Source organism: Diorhabda carinulata, chromosome 4 (genome assembly GCF_026250575.1).
Source record: "Diorhabda carinulata isolate Delta chromosome 4, icDioCari1.1, whole genome shotgun sequence".
In the NCBI taxonomy this organism is placed as follows: domain Eukaryota; kingdom Metazoa; phylum Arthropoda; class Insecta; order Coleoptera; family Chrysomelidae; genus Diorhabda; species Diorhabda carinulata.
The window spans coordinates 33,270,706-33,292,230 of NC_079463.1; the positions used below are offsets into that span (position 1 = coordinate 33,270,706).

Sequence of the window (21,525 nt, forward strand, 5' to 3'; positions counted from 1 at the left end):
AAATTTCGGAATTTATCGTTAAAAGCAGCGAGTAACATCTCTATTGCAATTTGTAAATCTGGCTGTGACGATCTTGACTCGAAAGCGACACCGATACGTGCTGGAAACTAGGACATCCTACAGAGTCGGAATTACCATACTTTTCGTGCTATCAATTAGATTAAACAAAAAAAAAAAAATATGTATTATCGAGTCCCAGATATGATATCGCCTTTAAAATAAGAGATGTCAAATTTGGGACGCGTTAGGATCAAACTGAATAACTCCCCGTAGTGTCCCACTTGACGTTACCGAGACCGATGTCCTTTGTCAGTGTTTGAACCGTACTCAAAGATGTAGTTTCATCCTCCTTCATGCTCCGAACCGTCAGTGTGTTTAACTTTACAAAGAAATCGAAATTGAAACGGATAATGAGGAATTAAAAAACTATTAGTTCGGCGTTAATTTAATGTACGGGGTCTGACTATTAAATAACGAAACCGGTTACGGAAAAAAGGTTTTAATATAAAAATTATTCCAAATTCGTACGCAAAATTAGTGCTGGATGTCTTCTTTGGTGAGGATCTGGTAAGAGTTGTGTCGTTTTTTTGCTTTACCGCTTCCATCGACTCAAATCGGGTCCTTTTGGAATCAGATCTGTTGGTCAGGAGTCAGATTTTTTGGCACCAACTTCGCACAAAATCGATTTGGTTGATTTTGGTCACTGTTTCTGGACGGCCTGGCCGCTGGTCATCTTCAGGGGCTCACTAAAGCGTTTAAACCAATCAAAAACACGCGCACGACACAGAGAATTATCCCCGTAGGCCTTTTACAACAATTTATATCATTTAGTTGGAGTTTTTACGAATTTAACGAGAAATTACGTGTTTCGGGACGTGCATAGACAAGATATTTAGATACCCCGCCTGTCTATGGCGCCCTCTAGGCGCGCGCGGTCTCGTTATTCAATAGCCAGACCTCGTATATATGACACATAATTCAACAATCTAATAATAATTATAGAAGTGTTAATAAGAAAGTATAATTCAGAGTTCTTTGTTCCCTACTGTAAACATAAACAATTATTGAATTTTTAATGGATAATTTATGTAAATATTAGCGATAATTATAATTCCGATATTAAAATGTAAATGCGTCCGTAGTTTGATATCTACCTCGTACATTTTACATCTTTTATTATAATAGTCGAATGCTTTTGTTTTCCGTGTATCCCACTATCAACATAACCTAATTTTCAATCCTTTTTTTTTTTTATAAAATCAAGGCCGCAAGTTTCGAGACAATGTTTCGGATATAACCGCCTTTTATTTTTTTCGCTTCAATAGACTCCGAATCGAATCCAAACGCGTAAAAACTATTTTTCACAATATCAATTTTTATAAGACATTTCGATTATAACAAACAACAACGCAAATTAGAAGTCGCCGAATATGGTATTCTCAACAAAATATTTGATAGTCTGTTTCCAGATCGAGACTTCCTCTTGTAAAATTTTTTTAATCCTAATCCACCACCAGATTTCTTCTAGTTATAGCTTCCAGATAGTTAAGGGTTTTCCAATAAGAGGTGAGATTTTGAACGGCCCGCCATTTCGGTAAATGTCACTTTTGAAGCTGTCATTTTTTTTTTTGACGTTTGACAAGTAGAAACTACGTCATTAATGAAACGACGCATTGAAAGAGACGGTTCGTAAAATTAAAAAACATTTTTAGATCGACGTCGGACCGCAATACAGAAATTGGTGGAAAATTCATCAAAAAAACGATTTTTATACGGTTTACCATAACTTATTGTATGACAGCCGTCGAATTAATACTAATACCGTCATCTATGTGTGAGACTGCGAAGTTTTCAGCACGGAGATAAATCTGTGAGGGATCGTCGGTTTTTTTTTTATAAAAAAAATTTGTTTTTATGTCCAAAATAATATTTCGTAGTTATATATACGTAAAAAAGAATATTTTCTGTGTGTGTGTGTGTGTGTGTGTATGTGTGTGTTAATGTGATAGAAAGAGCAAGAGAGGAATCGTGGCAGGCGGTGCAGTTGCATTTTGCAAATGCCGATCTGGTTGGCCGTGACCATGACATTGTGCGACCTCTGCTACATTGCATGATGAGAGAGAGAGAGAGAGAGAGAGAGAGAGAGAGAGAGAGAGAGAGAGAGAGAGAGAGAGAGGGAGAGCAGGTGTATTATAGTGTTTATTTAATTTTGTTAGAAAATTGCGGCGAATGGAAAAAATTGTACACAAATACACTCGTTATACAATTTTTCCACTAGATTCAATCAAAAAAAAAAAAAAAAAAAATATGAACTAGAAAATTAAGTAAAATATGTTTTATTTATTATTTCTATCGATGTTTATTACGAAATAATATTCATACGTGCTATATATTAGTCATTTTGTTTATAAAACATAAATTATATAAATAAAATTATGGATCGGTAAGCGATAATCGAATGTAATTAATATTTCGCAATATATAAAAATAATTACCTACCTCACTACACGTGATTAAATAATAACTAATTAAGTGATATATCGAAAGTTGACAACATTTTTTTTTTCGTCACTGTATCATGATAAATACAATATACTTGTGGTACACGTTTTAGGAAAAACCAATATATCAAATCCTACTATTTTCTCATTGTTACATACTTACACGAACCCGAGACGTTTTGATTCAGAAGAAGTTTTTGAAATTTTGGCTTTGGCGCGAGTTTTTCGATTTGTTCGGTATTGTTTGTGCTACCGACTCGAAACAATGCAAAAAAACTGATAATTTACCGATTTTCCTCGTATTATATTAGTCTAATTTGATTTCGAATTGAACATACAGGTGATTTGGCAACGTTGAAAGTAAACAAAAAAAAAAAAAGAGTTTTGCCATAATAATTGTAGTCAGTTTATGCAAATTCGGTAATCTTTTCTTAGCGCAGTTATGCCAACCATCTGTCGTAAATATGTTAGTATATACACGTATAGACGTTCAAGGTTACGAAATTACGTCGAAAATCGAATGGCATTTTAGACGTTTTAAACATCTGGACACTTTCCGGAAATCTGACTTTTCTATTATGATTAATTTCTAACAACGAATTATTTCGAGTTTCTCGTATAATACACTGTAGAATTATTATTTTTTTCGATGTTAAATCCAACGAAATCCTGATTAAATGTCTAACCTTTAGCTTAATTAAATGTATTAATATCTTAAGACCCCGTATATCAAATAGTATAATCCGTCATTTATTCTAATTAGTCACACCTTCGGAATGTCTCTTAATATTTATAATCTCGCACGAGAGGGGATTTAATAAGATCGATTTGATTTAAAAATTATAAAAAAAAAGCGATTAAACACCTCGAAGAATATATTTTTTCGTATAAAATACGATTAATACGCCTCTCAAACCGTTAAATGAGTTGTTTTCGTGTCAACCTTGTATAAAAATTAAGTTTCGAGTATCGATTAACTAAATCGTAAAATTTCAGAAAAATAAAACATCTGACAACAACCTTGAACCAGCGTTATTTATCTCTACCGACGTTAAAACTTCTCCTACCTATTTTGAAATTACTTTTAAGTCTCTATTTTTTTTTAAACCATCTCTGGACGTTATTATTAATTTTAAATCATCTCTAAACGTTATTGTTAACCTTAAATCCTGCCTGGAAGTATTATTCTTACGAAATATCTCAAGACCCTGTATATTAAATAGTATAATCCGTCATTTATTCTAATTATTAACCTTAAACCATCTCTGGACGTTATTATTAACCTTAAACCCTTTCTGAAAGTATTATTCTCTCTAAATATCTCAAGACCCTGTATATTAAATAGTATAATCCGTCATTTATTCTAATTATTAACCTTAAACCATCTCTGGACGTTACTATCAACCTTAAACCCTCCCTGGAAGTATTATTCTTACTAAATATCTCAAGACCCTGTATATTAAATAGTATAATCCGTCATTTATTCTAATTATTAACCTTAAACCATCCCTGGACATTACTATTAACCTTAAACCATCCCTGGACGTTACTATCAACCTTAAACCCTCCCTGGAAGTATTATTCTTACTAAATATCTCAAGACCCTGTATATTAAATAGTATAATCCGTCATTTATTCTAATTATTAACCTTAAACCATCTCTGGACGTTACTATCAACCTTAAACCCTCCCTGGAAGTATTATTCTTACTAAATATCTCAAGACCCTGTATATTAAATAGTATAATCCGTCATTTATTCTAATTATTAACCTTAAACCATCCCTGGACATTACTATTAACCTTAAACCATCCCTGGACGTTACTATCAACCTTAAACCCTCCCTGGAAGTATTATTCTTACTAAATATCTCAAGACCCTGTATATTAAATAGTATAATCCGTCATTTATTCTAATTATTAACCTTAAACCATCCCTGAACGTTACTATGAACCTTAAACCCTCCCTGGAAGTATTATTCTTACTAAATATCTCAAGACCCTGTATATTAAATAGTATAATCCGTCATTTATTCTAATTATTAATATAAATTAAAAAATATTAAAAAAAATTCATCCGACATGATTGTTAAGGAAAACAATGCAGGCATTTACATTATGCATACCCCCTGTAGTATTTATAAGTGAGAAAAAAAACTGAACGATCCATCTTGATTTTGTAGTTTATAATTGCGGATATTATGAACAATGACTCGTGTGTAAAGTTCAGGTTGAAGGCCGTTATTGTAATTAAATAAAAACATTGGCGTATGACTAAAAAAAAAAAAAAAATCGGGAGAGGAAAGAATTTTTTCTCATCGCCGGCAACACAGCAACGTATTTCAAAAAGAAATTACCGTTATTGCCAATTATTATCATTCGTTTTCGTAATATAATAATCGATATCACTAGCCAGATCTTTGACAATTAAAATTCGTTATTCAACGAGAGGAAAAGAATCGTAATTAGTACAATAGCGACATTGCCATGAAACGGGTTTTGTCCTCACGGTCCACTGAACAATCGTGAGAAAAGTAAAATGCTAATACTTTGTTCGATAATACCGATAATAATACATAACCTTACTTTTGTGAATTTGTTATTTTGTAACGTGATTGTAGGCAACCAATGTTACGTTGAAGTTTGATATTGTTAAAAAACAGATGACGCCACGTTCGATTATTTCATTTTGTAATATTGGTTGCATAGATTTCTCGAAAAATGTAATTCTTCGTTTAATTATACAATTTACTATTCATTTCCGGTTTCCGCATACGTCAGTGATATTCAACAAAGGCTCGATTCGCATGACGTACGTAATACGAAGGAATAAAATAAATTTATTTTTAATTAGCGACCTTGACAAAACAGCTGTTTGACGGTGTATAAATCACATGTAACTATTACAAAATAATTAATTATTATTGTGTGGAATTATATACTTTTTTTTTACTAACAAAAAAGCGAACAACATTTACGTGTGAAAGTCGAATATTTTCGTATTGTATTTTTTATTTGTGGCATGTACAGTCCGAATATAAAAATGTAATATAACGTTTTTTTTAACTGGTTTACGTGTAAACCGGTCTAACTCCATCTTCTCACAAAAACCCCCATTACGTTCGCCACAGTAGAAAGAAAACAAAACCAACTAGAAAAATGCGCTTAGACACGACGATGGCGAAGTCAAGGACGATCCATACATAGATTTCAGTCACTCAGATGAATAGTTTTCAGCGCGTTGATCTCCATGGAAATTGTAAATAGACAGTAGGTGATTGCGGATTTGTTTTCGTAGGAGGAAAATTTAAAATTGTTTCGAATTTACATTTCAAACAAAATAAAAAAAAAAAGAAATACGAAACGTAGAATAATGTTGGTACTAACAGTTTTTACGGCGTTGCCAAATTTATAATACATCATTTCGTCGAAAAGAAAGTTGATTTATATTAATGGTAATCGGAGAAAGCAAATTTTTTTTTTTCAAGAAAGGGGATTTTAGGTCAACATATTCGTGTCGTAAAAATTAATTTTTTAAACGCGTTTATCATTAGTAATATAAATGAAATTCTTTCGAGATTTCGAATAAGACGTTCTATAATAACTTTTAGATACATACAAGGTTGTCGTAGTTCGAAATTAAGCACGTGCAAAAAATGTAGGTAGATAGTACAATGTCATAATATTGTACAAACAATTTTGCAATGACAGTTAATAAGTCTAGTCAAGGCTGAAGCGCGACAAAAAATAATTTCAAGTTACATTATGTTAGATAATAAATAAAAATCATTCATTGAAACAGAAATAATCGTGAAAAAATAATTATGAAAAAAAAAAACAACAGGGATAGTCAAAATTAGTGCCTTTGAAACAATTGTAAGAAATAGAAACATGGAGAGATGGAAATAAACTAGAAATATGAGAAAAAAAGAAATGGGAGAACAGATAATATACAGAATATAGAAAAAAAACAGAAAGAAATGAAGAAAGAAGAAAAAGATGACGCCTAAAGAAAAAAAAAACGGGATAGAAAAGAATAAATAAAGTATACGAAATTCCATAAATTCAATTTTTTGATTATGGGTATTTAATTGCCACATTCCCACAACATTATACTTTTTTCGTGTTTGTTTTTCAAATTTTACAATATATTATGTTTTTTTTTTCTTCATATCTAGTAAATGTATTATGATTGGCTTTCAGGTCGAGAAGATTTATCCCCACCGAGTAGTTTAAACGGATACAGTGCTGACAGTTGCGATTCCAAAAAGAAGAAAGGGCCTACGCCACGGCAACAAGAAGAATTGTGTCTCGTGTGCGGAGATCGAGCTTCCGGGTACCACTATAACGCGCTCACGTGTGAAGGTTGTAAAGGTAAACGAGATCAGATCGGGAATTTTGGTTTTTTTTTTGTTTTCAACTTTATTTTTTTTTTTGTTACCGACAGGTTTCTTTAGGAGAAGTATAACGAAAAACGCGGTATATCAGTGTAAATATGGGAACCATTGTGAAATTGATATGTACATGAGGCGAAAATGTCAGGAATGTCGATTGAAGAAATGTCTGAGCGTCGGAATGAGGCCGGAATGTGTGGTGCCGGAAGTGCAATGTGCCGTAAAACGAAAAGAAAAGAAAGCCCAAAAGGAAAAGGATAAACCGAACAGCACGACGAACGGATCGCCGGATCTTATCAAAATGGAACCGGAAGTAAATATTTTTTCTTTTATTTTATCGTATCGTTTAAAGTCGTAGATTAAATATAGTACGAACTTTAAATTTTCGAAAAAATAAAAAAAAAAAAAAAAAAAAAAAAAACAATATATTCGTAAAAATCGAATTGATGTGAGAGATTTATTTATTTTCAGCAGTCGTATCTGGGTTTGTTTCAGCTTTCGGATACTGAAAAGGGCACGACAAACGGACTCGTCAAAGCTATATCGCCCGAACAAGAAGAACTCATACATCGACTCGTCTATTTCCAAAACGAATACGAACATCCTTCGGAAGAAGATGTTAAACGAATTGTGGTAAGTCGAACGTCAATTTTTCTCCATTTTTACAGCCGGATAAGACATTTGGCAACGCCGCCATCGATTCCTACGTATTAACTATTAGTCCAGTCATTTTAGGGTTTCATCTCGGAATAAATTTAATTATGAATATGAATTTTTTTTTGTTTTTGCGATCCCTACAAATAGTACAAAATAGTATTGCGACAATTCGTATTAGAACCAAGTGACTGAATTTATTTATTTTTTTTTTTATTTTGAAAATTAGAACGCTCCAATGGAAGGGGAGGACCAGTGTGATGTTCGATTTAGACATATAACCGAAATAACGATATTAACTGTACAGCTGATCGTGGAATTCGCAAAAAGGTTACCAGGGTTCGACAAACTTTTAAGAGAAGATCAAATATCGCTTTTGAAGGTAAGTTATAATCGGATTTAGAACTGAGAAAATTTTCAATTTCATTTGGAGGTTAGAAAATAATTTTTTCGAAATATCTCAAAAACGAAAAATCGTTTTTGACGTATTTGCAACGGACAATTTAAATTTTCAAAGATCAAATCATCTTTTAACGTTTTTATTAACCTTTAGCCATCCCTAGACTTCTCCAGTAACCTTGAACCATTCCTGAATGTCTTTACTAAAATAAGACTATTTGACAACGTCTGTGCTAACCTTGAAACATCTCTAAACGTTTCTATCAACCAAGAACCATCCTCGTACATCTCTGTTAATCTTAAACCATCTCTGGGCGTTAGTATTAAACTTATACCATCTCCAGAAGTTATTGTTAATATTAAATCTTCTCTGGACGTTACTATTTGTCTTAAACCATCTCTGGACGTTACTATTTGTCTTAAACTAATTCTGGACGTTACTATTTGTCTTAAACTAATTCTGGACGTTACTATTTGTCTTAAACTAATTCTGGACGTTAGTATTATTAACATAAACCATCTCTGGACGTTACTATTTGTCTTAAACCATCTCTGGACGTTACTATTTATCTTAAACTAATTCTGGATGTTAGTATTATTAACATAAACCATATCTAGACGTTACTATTTGTCTTAAACTAACTCTGGAAGTTATTATTATTAACATAAACCATATCTAGACGTTACTATTTATCTTAAACTGTCTCTGGACGTTACTATTTATCTTAAACTGTCTCTGGACGTTACTATTTGTCTTAAACCATCTCTGGACGTTACTATTTGTCTTAAACTAACTCTGGAAGTTATTATTATTAACATAAACCATCTCTAGACGTTACTATTTATCTTAAACTGTCTCTGGACGTTACTATTTATCTTAAACTGTCTCTGGACGTTACTATTTGTCTTAAACCATCTCTAGACGTTACTATTTGCCTTAAACTAACTCTGGACGTTAGTATAATCAACATAAACCATCTCTGGACATTACTATTTTTCTTAAACCATCTCTGGACGTTGCTATTTGTCTTGAACCATTTCCGGACGTTACTATTTGTCTTAAACTAATTCTGGATGTTAGTATTATTAACATAAACCATCTCTGGACGTTACTATTTGTCTTAAACTAACTCTGGAAGTTATTATTATTAACATAAACCATATCTAGACGTTACTATTTATCTTAAACTGTCTCTGGACGTTACTATTTGTCTTAAACCATCTCTAGACGTTACTATTTGCCTTAAACTAACTCTGGACGTTAGTATAATCAACATAAACCATCTCTGGACATTACTATTTTTCTTAAACCATCTCTGGACGTTGCTATTTGTCTTGAACCATTTCCGGACGTTACTATTTGTCTTAAACTAATTCTGGATGTTAGTATTATTAACATAAACCATCTCTGGACGTTACTATTTGTCTTAAACTAACTCTGGAAGTTATTATTATTAACATAAACCATATCTAGACGTTACTATTTATCTTAAACTGTCTCTGGACGTTACTATTTGTCTTAAACCATCTCTAGACGTTACTATTTGCCTTAAACTAACTCTGGACGTTAGTATAATCAACATAAACCATCTCTGGACATTACTATTTTTCTTAAACCATCTCTGGACGTTGCTATTTGTCTTGAACCATTTCCGGACGTTACTATTTGTCTTAAACCATCTCTGGACGTTACTATTTGTCTTAAACCATCTCTGGACGTTACTATTTGTCTTAAACCATCTCTGGACGTTACTATTTATCTTAAACTAATTCTGGATGTTAGTATTATTAACATAAACCATATCTAGACGTTACTATTTGTCTTAAACCATCTCCGGACGTTAACATTTGTCTTAAACCATCTCCGGACGTTAATATTTGTCTTAAACCATCTCCGGACGTTAATATTTGTCTTAAACCATCTCTGGACATTACTATTTGTCTTAAACCATCTCTGGACGTTACTATTTGTCTTAAACTAATTCTGGATGTTAGTATTATTAACATAAACCATCTCTGGACGTTACTATTTGTCTTAAACCATCTCCGGACGTTAACATTTGTCTTAAACCATCTCCGGACGTTAATATTTGTCTTAAACCATCTCCGGACGTTAATATTTGTCTTAAACCATCTCTGGACATTACTATTTGTCTTAAACCATCTCTGGACGTTACTATTTGTCTTAAACCATCTCTGGACGTTACTATTTATCTTAAACTAATTCTGGATGTTAGTATTATTAACATAAACCATCTCTGGACGTTACTATTTGTCTTAAACCATCTCCGGACGTTAACATTTGTCTTAAACCATCTCCGGACGTTAATATTTGTCTTAAACCATCTCCGGACGTTAATATTTGTCTTAAACCATCTCTGGACATTACTATTTGTCTTAAACCATCTCTGGACGTTACTATTTGTCTTAAACTAATTCTGGATGTTAGTATTATTAACATAAACCATCTCTGGACGTTACTATTTGTCTTAAACCATCTCCGGACGTTAACATTTGTCTTAAACCATCTCCGGACGTTAATATTTGTCTTAAACCATCTCCGGACGTTAATATTTGTCTTAAACCATCTCTGGACATTACTATTTGTCTTAAACCATCTCTGGACGTTACTATTTGTCTTAAACCATCTCTGGACGTTACTATTTATCTTAAACTAATTCTGGATGTTAGTATTATTAACATAAACCATCTCTGGACGTTACTATTTGTCTTAAACCATCTCCGGACGTTAACATTTGTCTTAAACCATCTCCGGACGTTAATATTTGTCTTAAACCATCTCCGGACGTTAATATTTGTCTTAAACCATCTCTGGGCGTTACTATTTGTCTTAAACCATCTCCGGACGTTACTATTTGTCTGAAACCATCTTTGGATGTTACTATTGACCTAATCTGGATGTTTTGACTAATGTCGAATTGTCTCTGCTAACCTTTAAACAGTTGTGGACAACTTGGTGAATAAATAAATGTTTTGCAACAGTATATTTTCAGTATAACAGATTGTTTGATAGTTTTGTTTGTTCTATAAGGTTTTAAAAAGATTCGAACGTTATTCCGTATCGAAAAAAAATAAAAATTATCAATTTTTTAGGCGTGTTCCAGTGAAGTAATGATGTTCAGGATGGCTAGGCGATACGATTACAATACAGATTCCATATTGTTCGTCAATAATCAACCGTATTCGAGAGATAGCTACAACCTAGCTGGCATGGGAGAAACTATCGAAGATCTGCTGCATTTTTGTAGAACGATGTATTCGATGCAAGTCGATAACGCCGAATACGCATTGTTAACGGCGATCGTTATTTTTTCTGGTAATTATTATTATTTTTTTTTTCTTCTTAAAGTAGTTTTTTTTTTGTTCGAATTATGAAACGAAATTAATTTTCAGAACGTCCGGATCTGATCGAGGGTTGGAAAGTGGAAAAAATCCAAGAGATTTATTTAGAAGCTTTACGGGCTTATGTGGACAATAGAAGAAAACCGAGACCCGGAACCGTATTCGCGAAACTACTTTCCGTATTGACCGAACTGAGGACGTTGGGTAATCAAAATTCGAAAATGTGCTTTAGCCTCAAATTGAAAAACAAAAAGTTACCCCCGTTCTTGGCGGAAATATGGGACGTCGATTTGAAAACATAGTCTACATGACCTCCCCGGATAACCCGGAAAGGGTGGTGCTACAAAGTTTCAACTGTCCCCTTATTATTATTTTTATTTTTATTATTATTATTATTATCGTTGTATATAGGACAAGAAACGGACAGGAAATTAGTAAGAAGTTGGCACCATCAAGCTGGCTGTGAACAATATTATATTATTCTTTGTTTTTTTTTTTATTAACTAACACAACGGCACCTATAGAGAAAGAGAGAGAAAAAAACGTTAGAACCAGACGTAAGAATCAAATTATAACGTAGATTTTTTTAACGAAACCAAATAGAAAAAAAAAAAAAACTTTTATATAAGAACCTTTCTTGGCGAAATGCTTACTTAAATTGGTAAGACTGGACAGGACTGAAATAAAAATACCATTTGAGGTGCCTTTCCGCTTTAACACGGATACAAAAAGTCTGAGGACTGTGGTGCAAAACGAAAAAATAAGAAGAAGATTAAACGAAAACGTGCAATTTGTTAGCGCACCGTATTCTGGCAATGGGGGCGGAATTGCTTCGAGAGATATTATAAACCGAAATTTAGCAGCAGCCGTCCGATTAAGATTGATAGGGAGAGAGAGAGTGAAGTAGCAACAATTCGGAAATATATACATATATATATATATATATATACAGCGTGCTATTTTCGACGCGTGCCGTCGCAAGATTTTTTTTCTTTTCTTTTCTTTTCGATCGGATATTCACGGCACCGCCGTCTTTATAATTAATAAGTGCGCATTAAAACAAAACGACATAACTTCTTTTCGATAGACTATATCCTGCCTTGAAAAACACTATTTGATGTTTAAATTGAATGTGTAGTTGAATAGTCTACTCATTTTTTATACGATATAGTTTCTGTCATTTTAGACGTTTCCGCAGCTGAATTAGAACAAAAAAAAAAAAAACGAATCAAACTTCATTTCGATTACCCAGGTACGAAGAAATCACTACTATAGATTTATATAACTTTACGGATATTGTACTTATGGAAATTTACGTGAATTATTGACCGATTTGTGTTGCTTTTAGGTCGCTTCAGTATAACGAATATCTATTTTGAACCTTTGATCTAAATAGAAAACGAAATGTTGTTAAAATTAAATCAATTATCGTAGGGTTACAGACCAGTTTCGAGCTTTTGGAGACTCGTCAGTATAATAATAAGTTCGATAAAAAACTCGGCTATTTATTTTCTAATAATCTTCAAGATGTTTTTCATTAATAGCATCGAAAACTATTTAATATGTCATTTCTACTTTTTATTTCAAATTAATATGAGTTATAGATCGGTTTTTAAACTTACTAGGTCTCATCAGTGTAATAATGAACTGAATTAAATATTTTATTTCAAATAATAGTCGATTCAAACTATCGTAACAAAAAGAGTTGTGACCGATTTTGTTCTTCTTAGATCTCGTCAGCGTGATGGACTAGAATTTTTTTTTTTTCGGATTATTATCGATTTTAAAAGATTTTGGGAACATTATTTCTTGGTTTGATAAGAGAAACAACTACTTCAATGGCTATTTCCACTACTAATATTGAATTATATATTTTTTATCAGATTATATTAGGCTACGAATGATTTGTGTGAGTTATAGGACGGTTTTGGTCCTCGTCAGTATAACAAAAAAGTTTTTCTATTTAGAATATCCAAACGAAATATAAAACGCATTAAAATCAGTTTATTTTCTTTTTTTTAAAATTTGGAAACTGTTAAACACGCCATTTTTATTTGCACTTGTAAAATTTAATACGAATTATTCATACTACAGACCGGTTTGGATCTTTTTTGATCTCGTCAGCATAACATGTTAATTTTTTATCAAGAATGAGTGAAATTAATACAAGATTCGACTGTTCATGTTTTCTAATGTCTTTTAAGGAACGTTTGGGACTATTAATTTTTGTTTAAGCGCAACACTCGTTTGACAAAAACGCTTTTACATACTAAAGTGGCGAAAATATTTTCATTCGTGACTTATAAATTATTATTTTGCATTTTTACTATTGGCTTTAAAACTGAATGTAAATTATTTAATTTACAGACCGGTTTGGATCTTTTTTGATCTCATCAGCATAACATTTATGTTTTTTTTTTCGGTTAGATTCAACTTATTCAACTACAGGTTCCGTCAAAATTGTTGCAACTATATAAAATATTACTTTAATTATATCTTATGGTACCTGGGTACTAATTAATTGTATTCAAAAGTATTTAATGAAATGATGGAGATATTAAAGTTTGGTTTGATTTTTTTTTGAACATTTAATAAATGCATATAAACATATTTTTCATCGATTGTAGATAAACATATTTTCATAAAAAAAAAACGAGACAGACGTATTTTGTTGAAACACATATAATTTCAGCGCCATCTATTGCCTTAAAAGTCCAAATAATTTTTTTTATATATAGAATACTTATATATATATACATATATTTATTAATTTTATATAATTTTGTTTTATTTGTAAATTATTTATTGTTATTCATTTTCAAAATTAATTTTATAAATATATTCTTGCCAAAAGGGCATTACGGCACTTGGAAATTGAATTTTACGCCCTTTTGCAAAAATATAACGTTAAATTTAAATAATTTTAAAACTTTTAAAGTTTAATTAAGCTATTCTATAATAAATAATAATAAAAATGATATTTTTATAATAAAATTTCGATTTTTCAGTATAGATTCGAAAATAAAAAAAAAATTATTATTCAATTAGAAAAAAAATCTATTGCATAAAATGCACTATTAAATTTTTTTTTTGTTCGGAATTTGGAAACAAAATTTTTTATAGAATAGCGTAATTTTCAAAATTGGACTTGCAAAAAATACATATTTATTTACTCAGGAGTCAACCCCATACATAATTCGAACAGGTTAGAAAAAATAAATAAATAAATAAATAAAATGCTATGGGAAATATTTATATACTGTATAAAAAGAATTGCCTGTAATTTTACATAATATAAAGAAAGTTGTTGGCTGACAAAAAAAAATTGTTCGAGAAATATTTAATATCTATTTTCTATTAGTAAGAGACTCGCCCTGTATTCAAAGCAAGCGTACAAAATAATAAAATGGTACAAACATTTCAGGAACATAAAAATGGAAATTTTCGAATAGTCACTCAGCAGTCGGTTGACTCCTTTAGTCTATAGTTTTGAGTCAAGTCATCTTTCAAAAATGTATTTTTTCACACTTTCCACACCAAAAAATTTCTCATTTCAATCATTGCGCAACCTCGAAAATCGTCAGCGGACGACGCGCGATCAAAAAAACTCCAAATCACATCGCTAGATCATAAAAAAGGTCGTAGGATATCGCTAGATCATAAAAAAAGGTCAAAGGATAACGTTAGATCATAAAAGAGGTCATAGGATATCACTAGATCATAAAAAAGGTCATAGGATATCACTAGATCATAAAAAAGGTTATAAGATAACGCTAGATCATAAAAGAGGTCATAGGATATCACTAGATCGTATAAAAGGTCATAAGATAACGTTAGATCATAAAAAAGGTCATAAGATAACGTTAGATCATAAAAAAAGGTCAAAGGATAACGTTAGATCTTAAAAAAGGTCATAGGATAACACTAGATCATAAAAAAGGTCATAGGATATCACTAGATTATAAAAGAGGTCACAGGAGATCGCTAGATCATAAAAAAAGGTCAAAGGATAACGTTAGATCATAAAAGAAGTCATAGGATATCGCTAGATCATAAAAAAAGGTCATAAGATAACGTTAGATCATAAAAAAAGGTCAAATGATAACGTTAGATCATAAAAGAGGTCATAGGATATTGCTATTTCATAAAAAAGGTCATAGGATATCGTTGTTTCATAAAAAAAGGTCATAGGATAACGTTAGATCATAAAAGAGGTTATAGGATATCACTAGATCATAAAAAAGGTCATAGACTAACGCTAGATCATAAAAAAGATCATATGATATCGCGCGATCGGAAAAAAAAGTATCATCGTACAAAGCGTGAATAGAAATAAAAAAATCGAAATCGCGCGACCGCAAAAAAGGTCAGTAGACAACGCGCGATCACTGAAAAGGTCAGCATACATCGCTAGGTCTTGAAAAAGGTCATAGGATATCGCTAGATCATAAAAAAGGTCATAGGATATCGCTGTTTCATAAAAAAAGGTCATAGGATAACGTTAGATCATAAAAGAGGTTATAGGATATCACTAGATCATAAAAAAGGTCATAGACTAACGCTAGATCATAAAAAAGATCATATGATATCGCGCGATCGGAAAAAAAAGTATCATCGTACAAAGCGTGAATGGAAATAAAAAAATCGAAATCGCGCGACCGCAAAAAAGGTCAGTAGACAACGCGCGATCACTGAAAAGGTCAGCATACATCGCTAGGTCTTGAAAAAGGTCATAGGATATCGCGCGTGATCGGCAAAAAATGCAAGGTACAAGACGCGATCAAAAAAGAAATCATCATATATCGCGCGATCACTAAAAAGGTCAGTCAATGCCTTGTAATCACAAGAATTGTACAACAAGCGATCAGTTTCCTGAGGTCTGCGTAATTCTGTAATCCGCGCACAGTAAAGTGATACTTTTAAAGAAAACTGTACATAATCAGCAACGTATATTTAATGGTAAAATTGTTTGTTATTGAACGACATATTTGGAAGATGATAAACTCAAATTGATTTGTATTCACTGCCAGCAGTGACTCTGTCTCACACCACTCATGTTTCATCATCATGTTTCACTTGATGTACGTACGTTCGTAGGTTTCCTTTGATAATGATTCGACATTCGAGTCGTGTATGAGAATTTTCAAATTTTCCATCAGAAACGAGTTTGCGTATCGATACAAATAACAATTTTATACAATGGACGAAATAAAAATTGAGATTGAAATTAGTTTAATGTTGGAATTTATTGTCAAAGGTCCCTACCAAAAATCCATGCAGTCTGCGTAATAAAAAGTTGAATCAGTGACTTTTTATAAATAATAAACCTTGTAATTTAAATTAAGTGAATATATAAAAAAAAAAAAGTCTAAGCTCGGCACAAATTTTTTAATATCAATAACAAGTTGGAGAATACAAAATCGATTTTTTTCTAATGTATTTATTCCATTATTGTTAGCGTATAAAAAAAAAAAACGAAATGTTGTGATTCGAGTGATGTAAATTATTTCATAAAAAGTGTTTTTACCTCAACCGAGTAACGGAAAAAAATTTGGTTTTTCGAAAATCCTGTATCCAGTTTATTAAGCAAATAAGAAATTTAGAAAGTTTGGGAACGATCAGAGCATCATAAAAATTACGTTTTTGGGCGATTTTCATTAATTCGTTTAAATAAATAATTACACATATACAGGGTGTTCCAAAAAAAACTTGTATCAAATGTTATAATTAAATAACAAAATTTAGGAAATTCGGAAACGATTGAAAAGTCATGAAAACGACGTTTTTGGGTCATTTTCGTTGATAAATTTGTATAAATCACATACACATATACAGGGTGTCCCAAAAAAACTTGTACCAAGTTTTAAAAATAAAAGAAAAATTGAAATAAATCGAGGATAACAAGAGGGTCATAAAAATTACGTTTTCTGACGATTTTCATTAATTCATCTAAATAAATTACACATATACAGGGTTTCCCAAAAAAAACTTGTATCAAATTTTTTGATTAAATAAAAAATTGAGAAAACTCGAGGATGATTAATAGGTCATAAAATTTGAGTTTTTGGTTGATTTTCGTTGATAAATTTGTATAAATCACATACACATATACAGGGTGTTCCCAAAAAAAACTTGTATAAAATTTTATAATTAAATAACAAAATTTTGGAAACTTAGAAACGATTAAAAGGACATAAAGACGAAGTTTTTGAGTGATTTTCGTTGATAAATTTGTTTAAATCACATACACTTATAAAGGATGTCCCAAAAAAAACTTGTACCAAATTCTAAAAATAAACGAAAAATTGAAATAAATCGAGGATAACAAGAGGGTCATAAAAATTACTTTTTTGTAACTTTACTTTGATAAATTACATTCAAAAACATACATGGTTGGTTAAAAATCTTATATGGGAACTTTTTTGTATTTTCTTAATGCCAAAATTGGCAATGAATCGTGTCTTGCTCCAAAAGGGTTCAAAATGAGTTTCTGGACAATTAAATTTGATCATAATTAAAATAGAGATTTATTTATTTATAACATTTTGAGTTATTTAAAAAACTATCGAGCATATAAAATTTTTAATCCGTATCAAAATACAATTTTCATTACTCCAAACTATCGAACTTTTCAAAAATAATTCAATTTGTTTACAATATACCCGATATCGTGAAATTTCGATAAGAAAAAAAATTTTTTCATAATGAATTTCTTCACAGTGAGTATGGCCGCCTTTATAACTAGTGTATGGTCACGGTAACTAAAAATTTCTACGTTTTGATTCTATTCTATTGTCTCCCAATCGTATATTAGTAGTTTAAAATCGTAAAAATTCAAATTACTTTCATGTTAATCGACGATTTTCGTTGTAGTAATTTTTAATTTTCAAAAATCACTTTCTTATAGACTGCGTAGATTGTGCCTTACGTATACCGCCTTACTAAAATTTATTTCTAGTAGCTCTTTGTTACGAAATTCAAAAGTCCAATGCATTAAATTAGAACCACCAATAAGCGTGGTGTGCGTTAATATACACGTAGACGAAGTCGTATCTTTTCCTCATACCCTCGTAGTTACAACGAATTTTTAAATTTGTGACGTTCTCTAATTTGAAACCCTTCTTCTATGCTATTGCCTCAATTTCACGTTAAAACACTTTTCATGAAATGAAATACTAAAAACTTTTTAGATTTTGTATCTCACCCTGTATATTTGACACTGCCAAATTTTTTGGACTGCCATCGTGCTAACTGTAGATTTTTTCGTAAATGTTTGTCTGTCATATAGATGTAAGGATAAGCTAAAGACTGCATGGATCGTTAAATTTAATAACAAAAAAAATAATTTTTAAACGACTGTACTGTTAACCAAATTTTTTCTTGGTAAGCTAAATAAATTATTAAAGTGAAATATAATGTCGTGCTATTGCATCATGTTTTGTAAATGATTAAGATTGCAGTTAACATCAGATTCTTGCTATGGAAAATTCGATAACCTCATTGTCAAAATTATATAAAAAAAAACTGATCAACACATAAAACAAAAAATTGACGATGTCAAAAATAGATTAGCAACAGGAACTAAGCTAAAAATAGATTAGAAAACAGAAACATTCTATTTATAAACTACAATTCAACGACAATGAGGTTATGTATTATGTTTGGTTATACTAGTTTTGTTAATTTCATTTAAAACCTCCGAATGCTAAGAAATCGTTACATACGGTATCAAACTATTCCATTTAAAGTAATATTTTAATTCTACACGAAATTTTATATCTACCAGTTATTTTCTCAGTGAAATTATTGAAATAAAAATTTATAGAGAAAAATTTTATAGTAACAATTTTGTTTGGTTACTTCTATTATCCACTTCTAATTATAAAAAATTTACTTACCTTTATTTAAATCCGATTTTTTTTCACCAAGAATTGAATATTAATTGCCATAAACTAGTTAAAACTGCTAACAACAAAATCTGTTTATCTAGTGAAATAACCAATTCTCGGTTAGCGTCCTCACCTAATATTAAAATGGGAATGGCCCGTGTCTTTGTTTTTGTGTTCCGTGCATTTTACACAACTTTCCAGTGTTGTCAAATGTATTCAAATTAATTACGTATCAGATATTCTAATTTCTTTTTTCGCACTAAAGCGATAGAAATAAAAATTTTATTTTATCAATTGGTATTAATAGCGTCTCTTCGATTTCCCAGTTTTAATACTTTCATGTCAAATTTGGCATCATTACAATTTTAATATAGAAAAGGAAGTGAAGGTTCTTATTATTTTATCGTTTGTTTTCTATTAAATATCGTGAAATTTGATGTGATAGAAAATTAGGTAATTGTTTGATATAATTACAAATTTGAACGATGTTTAAATTTAATTTAAAACGTGCCTGTATTATAAATAAAATATACGTTATTATATAGGTCAGTGGTAATAAATCGACGCCATTACGAAATATATAAATAGACAACGTCACGGCCGTCATATTCTTACCATTTCCAAACAAAGTTTGTGAGATAGAGTGTTTTTTTTGAAAGTTATTAAAAAAGTGTTTACTATTGTATAAGATGATAACGTTTTTTGTGCTAGAAGGTATTTTTTTACATAGCACAAACGCAGTATATTATTTTATTTGGAAAGTGATCCCTGACCCACGTTAACAATAGCGGTGTGTGACGTCAGCACTACAATATGGCGGTAAACGAGCTAAATTTGAGGATTTATTATCATTTCCTAGTATATTGGTGTATATTTTAATATACGGATATTAAAATGATTTTAGATAATTTTATATTTTAGAACGATTCTTCCCAAATTTGTATATTAGTTTTTAAATTATATTAGTGTAACGATCTCTTAAAAAGTCCTTGTATATTAATGTATATATCGTGGTAATACTGATTTTAGTCACTTTGTTATAACATACAGATTTATAATTCAATTCTGTTATTTAATATCTCTTATGTCCAAGCAGGGAATTTAATATTATTTACGATAATTTTGCTACGTTTACAAGTTACAATGAATAAATTCCATATCATTCTTCTCATTTACAAATATCAACGACAAAAAAGGATTTTCGTTTGTCACCGTATTTTTATTAGCGATGTTTACAACGTTGCCAGATGTATCGTATTTTATGTTATTGATTGGACACGTGTTTGTTACAAAATTATCGTGAAGTATTTTGGGTTTTTTCTTTTAAATAAAATTTACGTTACGTAACCCTGCTTTCACAATAGAGTTTCATTCCTACGAAGAGTGAATACCTATATTTTAGAATAATTGATAAAGTGCAATATGTACAAATTTTACTAATTTACTTTTTTATATATATAAATATATTAATTATTAGGTCTGTATATCAAGATTTATTAAATATATGTGTTAATTTTATACAGATGAATACTGAGTGGCAGTATTATGAATTAAAAAAAAAAAAAGTTGGTGATCCTTTGACAAAGACGCCATCGTAGATGGTTAGGATACGTTTAACAGCCATATATTGTATGTTTCATTAGGTATCAGACATTTTACTTAACGTAAATCGGCGTCGTATCAGTCAAAATAACTCATTTTTTATGTTCTAATATAAAATATATTTTTAAATAGTTTAAATGTCAAATTGAAATGTACAAGAAATATTTTATATACTTCAAAATCTCACATAAAAACTAGTACCTATATTATTTAAAAAGGAATGTTTCTTGTATGTACAAAAACCTATAGTTTACTATTGTACAGTGTTATTTACATTTTATTTATTATGGCTGCTGAACGTCACTGGGCCTTATCACAATTGACCTGCAACATGACCTGTACTATAAATCGAGTGATGTATGCAATGACATGTTCGATTATATATTTTGTGCAGTAAACATTAAAATAGATTCTTTGTGTTTTATTCCGAACCTTCAATCGAAAATTTTTTTCAATTCAGATTCTATCAATAACGTTGACGTTTGACAGATCTACTGTTTCTATGTAGATCATTTCGGAATTACGTCACAACCAGCCGCCATCTTGTATCATTTACTATAAGTTTATGTGTGGTTTGTGAAGTTGGTTTTATTTGTTTGAAAGCTGCTTACTAATTAAAAAAAAAACTCAGTTTCCAGTTACCCCACGACCATCATTTTGACGTAGATCACCTGTTTTCTTATATTGCCTAATAGTATATGAATTTAAATAAACCGATTTAAAAA

General features: G+C 30.9%; 2 protein-coding genes across 22 annotated transcripts in view; one reads left to right on the top strand and one right to left on the bottom strand.

Moving 5' to 3' along the window:
• Positions 1–21,210, top strand: part of LOC130893131 (ecdysone receptor) — an 86,092-nt gene extending 64,882 nt beyond the window's left edge. For 8 of the 19 annotated variants that reach the window (XM_057798951.1, XM_057798952.1, XM_057798950.1 and 5 more), the window contains 6 exons: positions 6,703–6,873; positions 6,947–7,206; positions 7,368–7,526; positions 7,777–7,929; positions 11,061–11,283; positions 11,361–21,210. In XM_057798951.1, coding sequence (XP_057654934.1) covers positions 6,703–6,873; positions 6,947–7,206; positions 7,368–7,526; positions 7,777–7,929; positions 11,061–11,283; positions 11,361–11,611 — 1,217 coding nt within the window. In that variant the 3' untranslated portion in view covers positions 11,612–21,210. Of the gene's footprint in view, positions 1–6,702; positions 6,874–6,946; positions 7,207–7,364; positions 7,527–7,776; positions 7,930–11,060; positions 11,284–11,360 lie in introns of all 19 variants that reach the window. The other 11 variants (XM_057798953.1, XM_057798947.1, XM_057798965.1 and 8 more) reach the window with 3 other exon arrangements.
• Positions 1–21,525, bottom strand: part of LOC130893133 (short coiled-coil protein homolog) — a 74,733-nt gene that overhangs the window by 21,627 nt on the left and 31,581 nt on the right. Inside the window, exon 1 of one of the 3 annotated variants that reach the window (XM_057798969.1) lies at positions 19,208–19,326. The exons of 1 other annotated variant lie outside the window; for it this stretch is intronic. The gene's annotated coding sequence lies outside the window, so the exon portion shown is untranslated. Of the gene's footprint in view, positions 1–19,207; positions 19,327–21,525 lie in introns of those variants that run through there. One more of the 3 variants, XM_057798968.1, reaches the window with a different exon arrangement.